The sequence below is a fragment of the Sciurus carolinensis genome, chromosome 17, assembly GCF_902686445.1.
Source record: "Sciurus carolinensis chromosome 17, mSciCar1.2, whole genome shotgun sequence".
Taxonomy (NCBI): domain Eukaryota; kingdom Metazoa; phylum Chordata; class Mammalia; order Rodentia; family Sciuridae; genus Sciurus; species Sciurus carolinensis.
The window spans coordinates 503674-512783 of NC_062229.1; the positions used below are offsets into that span (position 1 = coordinate 503674).

Sequence of the window (9110 nt, forward strand, 5' to 3'; positions counted from 1 at the left end):
GCACTGAGCATGTGAATGGACAGGCCCAAGAGCTGCATGGGTAAGGTCAACAGGTGGGGTGACCAGCTGGGCCCAGAACAGGCTGAGCCAGTCTGTTCCCTGAGCATTGGGGCCCAGTCAAGACCCTGGACAATGGGAGGCCTGCCATGGTGGAACAGTACTCACAGACAACACTGCTCATTGTGGTGTGTGGGGCAGGGCTGGGGACTGTCCTCCACACCATGAAGCCCTGGCTAGCTCCTCAGGACCCCCTGATGCCATCAGAGTAGTGATCTTGCCTCCCACCTCCTCAGTTGGCAGCAGCAACTGCTGTGGGCATGGAGTGTGGACGTGGGGCATCCGCCACGGGGCAGGCTCCCAGCCTGGGGGCCTAGGGCTGCCCAGCAAGGTGGATTGCATATACCGTTGCACACTGATGGCCAGGCCCAGTAGCCACCTTTATTTCACCCTCAGGCCTGGAGCCAGGCAGCAGGCTTCCTGGCCAGGGTCAGGAAAGCTGTGGCCACAGCTAGTTCAGGCCCAGCAGAGGCACCAAGTGGGGTGCAGAGGCCTAGCAGGCGGGGTCTGTGGCTCACAAAGGCACTGAGTGGGGCACTGAGCTGGAGACAGGCGGGGCTCAGTGCTTGGTGACCAGGGGCGTGATCATCTGCGGGAAGGTGTAGTAGCGACAGTCGGCCGGCGGGACCAGCGCCATCACCTCCGTCCGGATCTCCTCCCTGCGGAAGCCTGCCTCCAGCAGCGCCGGCAGCTGCGTCTCCTGGGGGCATGGGCGCAGGTCACAGCCCTGGCACTGCTGCTCAGGCCCTGAGGTGTGTGCCCAGGTGGGTGGAGTCCAGCTGGCAGCACGCCTGGGTGTCCTCAGGGTAGTCCCCAGCCAGTGTCCCAGGGCCACCCTGTGGTTCTCCATGTCCTCATGAGTGCACCCCAAAGCAGAACGACCAGGACAGGAAAGGGACGTGTGGGCTGCTGACAGGTCTCAGGAGATGTGTTGGCCCTGTGGTGGGCAGACTCTGGGAGCAAGCAGCACAGCTGGATAGCCAGAGCAGGGCACAGGTGACATAAGGCCCCAGCTGTGTTCCAAGGGTACTGGGGAGCCATGGAGGCGGCCGGCCAGGTTTTTCTAGTTGGAAAACCAGTGCAGTCCAGCCCACCCAGGAGGGAAGCCTCCCAGAGGCCCCAGGGCCACTGCCTGGCTGGAGTCACCCCCCATGCCCTCTGGTGGCCGCACCTGAAACATGGTGGTGATGTCTGAGTACTGGGACTTCATCAGCTCCCCCCAGGAGGTCAGGTTGCAGTAGGTGAGGACTCCTCCAGGCTTCAGCAGGCGGAAGGCGTGGTTCTGAGGAGGAGGTGGGTTTGGACAGGGGCTCCCCACACCTGCCACGCCCAGCAGGCAGGAATGGGGGGAACCAGGCACCCTGCAGGGCCCACAGTGCGGGGTCCCGCTCCCTACCCTGATGAAGCTGAACTGGTGTGTGTGCCAGGTCTCCTCCGACAGCGGGTACGTGTCATACAGGATCCCTGCCCGGGACACAGGCCACCCGGTCAGGACTGGACTGCAGGTGGGTTGCAGTACCCAGAGCTGCCCTTCGTGTCCGCTGCACACCACCTCTGCATGCCCTCACGTGTCCGTCACCCACAGGCCTGGTGCAGGCTATGTCCTTGCCTGCCTGGGCTGTCCCCAAGTGCACACCACAGTGCATTTAGAAGATCCCTCCGTGAGCAGAGCAGGGCAGGAGCCCCTGGACGGAAGCTGCAGCTCAGCACTCCCATGACACCCCCAGCTCCTAGGGAACCCTCACCGTCAAAGTGACTGTCTGGCAGTGTGGGCGCCACCTCTTCCCACAGGCCTTTCAAGGGGACAACCTTGGGAGAGGGGAGGAAAATGACTGAGAGAGGGGGTCCTCAAGATCTCCCCACCTGCTGAAAGGGAGGGACTCCTAAGGGAGACCACCACCTCCCCACCTCTGGCTGCCCCAGGCCCCCAGCCTCCTCTAGGGAGCGCCTTGACCAAGAGTGGGGCTGTCAGGGCTGCAGGCAGAGGGCACCTTGTGTGGCTGCCGCTGGGCCCAGTCCAGGAGTCGCTGGAAGACGCCATCATTGCACTCGATGATCCAGTGCTCGTCGATGGGGGCCTCCTGCACCTTTGAGGCTGCGATGGCCATACCGAAGCCCACCTCCAGGACCCGGCCTCCTGGGCAGACAAGACACTGGGCGTCACAGGTGGCTCCCCTGGGAAGCTGCCTGGAGGAGCAGCAATGGGCAAGCCCCGGCTGAGAATCACACTTGCCACAAGGGCAGGGGAGGGGTGCTGTGGGCAGACGGAACACAGCAGTCCTGACAGGGAGTAGTGTGGACCCTGGCCAGTGTCCAGGAAGAGAGTGGCCAACCAGAGAGGCCTTGGACAGCAGCTCTTGGCTAGAGCCCCAGGGGGGAGTTAGAGCCTTGGACTTTGGGACCCAGCCCACGCTGTTTGTTCTGGTGGCCTTTATCTCTCCAGTTGGTTACTTGTCTGTCCCCTTCCCTCCCTCTGCACCACGAACTTTGCAAGGGCAAAGCTGGGTTGAGGCCTGGGACCTGGAATGATCTGGGAGGAGAGGGTGTGCTCCTTCTAGACCACGTGTCAAAGCCCCTCTCTACTGCTCTGTACAGGGACACTGGATGTGCTCGTTTGCCAAGTGGGAACACCGAGGCCCAGCATCCGGAGGTCATATGTTCGACCCCTGAAGGGTCTTATGTGGGTCTGTGGAGTCCTGGGCACACCTGCTTCCACCAGGCAGTGCAAGGCCACCCCAAAGGACAGCTGTCTCCCTGGCTCAGCTTTCCCGAGCTATTCTTAGTCAATGCCAGGGCGAGGCTTCCCCCAGACCTGGGAAGTCACCTGCTCCGCGTCCCACAGCTCCTATCACAGACAAGGAGCTGCCTACCAAGCTCCAGCCCGGGTAGCTGTCCGAGGACCCATCCCCTGACCCGGTCCGGGGAGTGGGGGCCTTATTTCCCGTGGAGAGGAAGCTCCTGCTACTTAGCGGGCGCCTACTGCGTGCTGGCTTCGGGCCTGCAACATTCCCTTCCTGACTCGGTCGTCCCACTAGCAAGCAGCCCCATTCCACAAGGAGGAAACCCAGGCACGCAGAGGCGCTAGTGCGCTGGGGCCGACCGGAAGTGGGCTGGGCCGCTCCGGCCTCAGTTTCCCCCCCGCGCCGGCGCCCGGACTGGCGCTACCTCTGGAGGCGGCGGCGGCCGCCAGCGCGTGCATGTAGGGGGTCTCCCAGCGCTCCATCACCGGCTTGCCCAGGATGCGCAGGTGCGTGTCCGCTGGGTCGTAGGTCGCCGGCGCCGCGCGCCACGCAGCGCCACAGTCCTCTCCGGGCGTAAAAATCGGGCTGTCGGCGGGGCGGCTCATGCTGCGGCCGCGCGGACGCGTCTCACTGCGAGGCGGGTTGCGGAGCTGCGGGACCGCGGGAGCCGGAGCGGGAGCGGGAGCCGCAGAGCCTCGAGCGCCGGGACACGCCTGCTGGGCGAGCGGGGCCTGCTGGGTGGTGGGGGCGGGGCCTGCTGGGCGGTGGGGCGGGTCCCGGGGCGGGGCCTGCTGGGCGGTGGGGGATGCTCCCAGCGAAGCCCCTGCGGCCCCTGGCGGCCGGCCCGCGAAGGGCGCGGGGCCGAGTGGGGCCGCGGCGTTCGCCGCCTCCTGGGCCTCCCAGGGCAGGCCACCGCGGCCCCGGGAAGCCGCCCCTGCTCCACTGCCTCCGGTCCCCACCTTGCTACTCACGTGCCTCAGTGTCCCCTTCTGCCACCGCCGCATAAAGGCCAGTTCGTTCCTCAGGGGCGTGGGGATTTGACAAGTTTCTGGGTGCTGTTGGAGAAATGCCTGGAGTATTTAAAATCATTCACTCTTCAGAACGTGCTGCCAGCGTTTCTGGTATTACTACCCCCGTATTATAGACGGGGAAGAGGAGGCTGCCATAAGCAAATGGAAGCCAGGGGAGTGGAAGTGGGTCGCTCGGGACTGGAACCCTCACAGCCCCCACGGCCACTGAGTGGAGCTACCTCTCCCCTCCGTGTGCTGGGGTCACATGAGACCCCAGAATCTCGATGGGGGAAAGGCCTCCAGTTTGGGACGTCATCACCCAGTCCCGGCTCTGTCCCTCACTCCCCGACCCCGTCCCGAGTCAGGCTGGCATCCCTGCAGGATGCGGAGCTCCCTACGGGCATCACCTGGCCGCTGGGGATGCTGAGACCTTGCCCTAGTTTGGGGCAACCCCTTAGGGTCTGCTTGTCCTCTTCTCCCCTGGAGCCCCACCCCAGGCCCGGCTGGCTTGCTGGCTCTGACACATGACTTCCTCTTTCCCATCCAAATCTGGAGCCACCTCAGGGGTCCTGAGCACTCTATCCCTGCACAGCTCCGCAGGTGGGGCCTGTTCATTCCCAAGGAACAGAGGAGGAATTGGAAGAGGCGAGCTGGAGGGCTCGGGCGCTGCACAGTTAGTCCGGGCGCCCACGCCGAGGCCTCCTCCCCCAGCAGCCTAAGGAGCTCTGTGTCCCTCTGCCTGGCCTCTGCACTTGCCTTCCCTCTGTCTACTTGACAGGCCATCTGATAGGCCTGGCACTCAGAGAGCTTGATGAATACCTACTGTGAGGTCTAACGAGGTCTGAGCACGAGATGGGACAGCACAGGAGCCTCAGGATCCTTCATCCTGTCTGGGCTCCCACTCCAGCTTATGATGGGCACCTTGGCCGGTATCCCAGGGGCCTTGGGATGTCCACGGGCCATGGTGTGCGTGTCCTGCATAAACAGATGGTACTGAGTGTCGCCCACCTCAAGGGAAGCCCTGGAGTGCACAGGACAGGAGGAAGAGGGAGAATATTCGTCAGCTATTGCTAATGAATCACCCGAAGCAGTGAGCAAGGCACCATGTGTGGTCAGGAATGCAGGTGTGGCTGAGCAGGGTCCTCGGTCCACAATCCCTCCCAAGGCTGCAGCCAGGGTGGTCAGTGCTGCAGTCTCACGTGAAGCCTCAGCTGGGGATGGCTCTGCTGCCAAGTTCACCTGTGGTCATCACACAATGCAGTTTCTTTTGGGCTCCTGTACAGGTCTTGCCTGTACAAGATGACAACTTGCCTCATCAGAGCCAGCAGAGGAAGGAGGCTTCCATGGAGATGGAATTCAGAATCCTTCTTTGGGTGGGGCAGGGTATGTGAGGAGGAACCTCCCAGTGGTGGCCCAGGAGGCCCATGTCCAGCAGTATCAAGGGTGGGCGCGTTCCTCTGGCAACTCAGCCAAGTGGTTTATCTTCAAGCTTCGGCCTTCTCTACTGGGTGGCCATTCCTGCCTTTCCAGATGTTGGCAAAAGGGCCACTGCAGGAGTCACTGTCTGCTCATGGGAGCCTAGAATGTGCCTTTGTCCAAGCTCTGCAGTCTATGAACCCAGATTCAGAGACAGCAAGTAGTTTCCAGGGGCTCTCATGCACTGAGCTGCATCCCTTGCCCTTTTTATTTTGGGATGGGTCTTGCTAAGTTGCCCAGTCTGGCCTCCAATATGTGATCCTCCTGCCTCAGCCTCCTGAGTTGCTGGGATGACAGGTGTGTGCACTGTACTTTCCTGGCCAGTACCTACCAAAGGATACACAGTGAATTGGTGTCACGGGGGATGGGGGCAGGCGTGTGTGTGTGACTCTGGAGCCATAGTTTTATTATTTTTTAAGCAAATTGTGTGTGTGTGTGGAGGTGGTAGGGTGCTGGACATAAACCCAGGGCCTTGCACATCCTAGGCATGTGCTCTACCACTAAGCTACATTCCAGCCCTAGAACTAGAATTTTAAAAGGAAAAATACTTATTTTCTGATTTGTAACATATTCAATCAAAATAATTAGCAAAATAATTAGCACACCCAGCCCAGAGGTCAGACCCTGCTACTTGTGTCCTGTGGTGCCAAAAACCATGTTGGTGTTTTTGTATGATGGAAAAAAATCTCCATCATTCCAATTTTAGCATATGTTTTTGCCACAGTGAGCACTAAAAGAAAACCAAAAGAAGAATACTTCCTCATGGGCAAAAATTACATGATGTTTTAAATTCCTGTGTTTTTAAGTCAAGTTTTATTGGCACACAGCCACAACTCTTACCTACACATCTGTGGGGTGCTTTCCAACTCCAGGGTCACAGTGAAGCAGCTGCCACCCAGGATCAGGCCTCCAAAGCCAAACATGCTTGCTCTGGGCTGGGTGTGGCCCAGGTGGAGCCCTTGCCTACCATGTACAAGACCCTGGGTCCCACCCCGGTCTCCCACACACTGCTGTTTCTGCAGAGGTTCACTGGTGCCTGCTAGAGAGAGGTTTGCAGCGCTGTCCACCACGTCAAGCAGACCCCCATGCAAGTGCTGAGCTGCGCCCAGGGTCTCAGCCATGAGCCATGAGCAGGGCAAGGCCCAGTGCCACCTCCCTGAGAGCTCATCGCCTACAGAGCTGGACTGTAACCGTCAGCCGACACCACAGCTGCAGGCTGCCGCTGAATAGTGGAGCACAAGGTCCCAGGGTACCTGCCCCACACCTGGACAGCTGCTCTATTAGGCAACATCCAGCTACCTTAGCTTTTCTGTGTACATAGTAACACCATGTATGTTGTGTGTGATCATACGTAAGGATGCGCTATTACTTAACGCTGTATATAATGCTGTTATGTGTAATAGAGGGATCAGACGGGTGTTAGCTATAGTAGAGGGCTGGACTGTTCATGGCAGCACTATTCGCAATGGCCACAAGGTGGCAACAGCCCAAGTGTGCATCAGTGGATGGATGGATACGAACTGTGTGTCCACTCACAGCACCGAATATTACTCAGCCATGAAAAGGGCACTTGCTACAAATGTGGATGGACATTGAGGACCTTGTGCTCGGTGAGAGCCAGACACAAAAGGCTACCCACTGCAGGACTCACTCACAGGAAGTCCCTAGAGTCATGAGATCCATACAGACAGCAAGTAGCATGGTGGGTGCCAGGGACCAAGCTGGGTGTGGTGACACACGCCTGTCATCCCAGTCACTTAGAAGGCTGAGGCAGGAAAATCACAAGTTCAAAGCTAGCTTCAGCAACTTGGTGAAACTGTCCCGAAATAAAAAGGGCTGGGTAAGTAGCTCAGTGGCAGAGTCCCTGGTTTCAATCCCCAGTAATGCAAAAAGGCAGGGGATGGGGAATAAGTATATACTGTGACTTGCATGTACTCACTTTGGAAGTAAATTCAGAGAAGTGTCCAACACCTGTTTTGTTGCTGTGTCTGCCCTGGGGTAGGAGGGAGGAAATTCGTGGCGTGGAAGGAACAGGCTCCTCTGCTGTTTTCTCCTTCTGCTGCCCTGGAGATTGAACCAGGCCTCAGGCATGCGTGGGCCACTTACCAGTCCTCTGCTTCATTTTTTAAAGAAGATCTTGAAGTAAATATGGCAAAAACTTGACTTGTTTTCATTTCAGTGGAAGATACAAAGCTGTTATTTTATTTCTCATAGGTGTCTACACATTTAAAAATGTATCATTTTGAGCAGTTCTTGCCTGGCGTCCTCCTTTCAACCACATCCTGTGTGCTGTGTCTGTTCTCCCGGCTAGTAAAAAATGGACACGTGGACTGTGGGCATCCTGGGCATCTCTGTCTACACACCTGGCTAGCATCTGAGAGGCAGATTCCTTGCTGTGGAGTTATCCAGCCTCCACAGTGTGGAAGGCCAGTGCCTTTGGTTCCTGTTCATGGTGTCAGCCATACCCTGCCCAGCCCAGTCCCAGGAATCTGCCTTCCTACACCTTCTACCTCCCACCCTCAATGAGAGCCTGACCCCTTTCAAAACTAATTTTTTGACAGTGCAGTACAGTCCCTGAGAGAAGGACAGCCACCTGGGGTTGCTTGTCCCCTCTGCTGGGCCTGTTTCCCTGTGGTTGGGGACCAAGGACAGTTACTGACCTTCAGAGGCTGCTGAAAGCAACACACTTACTGCTTTGAAAGCTGTAAGGTAGGGAACATGAGGTGTCCCCATCCACTGGGGATGGAACCCAGAACCTCACACTTCCTAGGCAGTGCTCTGCCACTGAGCCACATTCCTGGCCGGCTTTTTGTTTGGTATTTCTAAGTTGCTGAGGCTGGCCTTGAACTGGCCATCCTCCTGCCTAAGCCTCCTATCGTTTGGATGATAGATATGTGCCACTTTGGCAGGCCCTTCTGTGTAAATTTCACTTAATTTCTTGATGATGAGTGTATGAAATTATCAGGTTATCAATGCGCCTTGAAACGGTGGGGAAAATCACAAGGCAGCAGCACCTAGCACCGTGTAAAAAAACCATACATGTCATCTATCCATTCTGGTCCGCGAAGGCCGGGGTTTCTCCGCCTCCTGTTGACAAGTTGTGGGGTGTCGTTCTCTGTGGTGGCGCGATCCTGTGCACTGTGAGGTGTGCAGCACCATCTCTGGCCTTCACCCACTTGAGGTTCAAGTACACCCTCCAACTTGTGACAACGGGAACTCTGTCTTCAGCCACTGCCGAATGTCCCGCGGGGGCAAAATCGCCCTCATGAGAACCACCAGTAGACAATCCAAAGAACTAAAGTACGGTTTGGCGGGGCGGATACTGTTTTTTCACCATCTTGGAATTTAGCCTTTGCTTTGATCCCAGTCAGTCCCACAAGAGATCTTGGGCAAGTGACTCAGCCTGTGTGCCACTCAGTATCCTCTTCTGCGAAACGGGGACATGAAGAGAGGCCACGGCAGTCGCCGTGTACCACCCGAGGGGCGCGAGTCCGAGCCTTAACCACAGCGGCCACCAGACGCGCACGGGAATTGCAGGCTGACTTGACGAGGAAGCTGCGACTGCGCCTGCGCGCGCATGCCGCGTACGCGCACGCACGCACGTGGCTGGGCCCGCGCGCCCTCTCCTGGAGGCGGGGCCAATACAAGGACTCTCCTTCCCAGCGTGCTCTGCGGCCACCCGGGAGCGCCCGAGCGGGAAGCGAGACAAGCGGCGGCCAAGACTGCGCCGGCGCGGGCCCTTGCGCGGCCCGCACGCAAGCGCGGCGCACCCCTGGCCCCGCCCCTGGAGGCCCCGTGCGGGAGCGCGCCCGGGCGTGCGCAGGGC

At 58.7% G+C, this 9110-nt stretch overlaps 1 protein-coding gene across 3 annotated transcripts; it reads right to left on the reverse strand.

Moving 5' to 3' along the window:
- Nucleotides 1–418: 418 nt before the first annotated feature.
- On the reverse strand, nucleotides 419–5505 carry Gamt (guanidinoacetate N-methyltransferase). Of its 3 annotated transcripts, XM_047530979.1 has the most exons (8): nucleotides 4891–5505; nucleotides 4632–4783; nucleotides 3770–3853; nucleotides 3223–3511; nucleotides 2049–2194; nucleotides 1803–1866; nucleotides 1229–1521; nucleotides 419–757 (listed from the first exon to the last, which is right to left on the reverse strand). In XM_047530979.1, the coding sequence occupies exons 3-8, from the start codon at nucleotides 3800–3802 to the stop codon at nucleotides 617–619; spliced, it is 966 nt and encodes a 321-aa protein (XP_047386935.1). In that variant the 5' UTR covers nucleotides 3803–3853; nucleotides 4632–4783; nucleotides 4891–5505; the 3' UTR covers nucleotides 419–616. The 3 variants fall into 3 exon arrangements, with proteins under 3 accessions (XP_047386935.1, XP_047386936.1, XP_047386937.1); XM_047530980.1 differs by lacking the exons at nucleotides 3770–3853; nucleotides 4632–4783; nucleotides 4891–5505 and having other exon boundaries at nucleotides 1229–1339; nucleotides 1454–1521; XM_047530981.1 differs by lacking the exons at nucleotides 1803–1866; nucleotides 3770–3853; nucleotides 4632–4783; nucleotides 4891–5505 and having other exon boundaries at nucleotides 1229–1339.
- Between the last annotated feature and the right edge of the window lie 3605 nt (nucleotides 5506–9110).

Excerpts from the sequence above, each read along its gene's own strand:
- Gamt (XM_047530979.1), bottom strand. The coding sequence starts at position 3,802 with ATGCGGCGGTGGCAGAAGGGGACACTGAGGCAC. Across the intron at positions 1,867-2,048 it reads CCCAGCGGCAGCCACACAAG|GTTGTCCCCTTGAAAGGCCT; the intron begins GTGCCCTCTGCC and ends CCCTCTCCCAAG. Across the intron at positions 1,522-1,802 it reads GCCAGACAGTCACTTTGACG|GGATCCTGTATGACACGTAC; the intron begins GTGAGGGTTCCC and ends TGTCCCGGGCAG.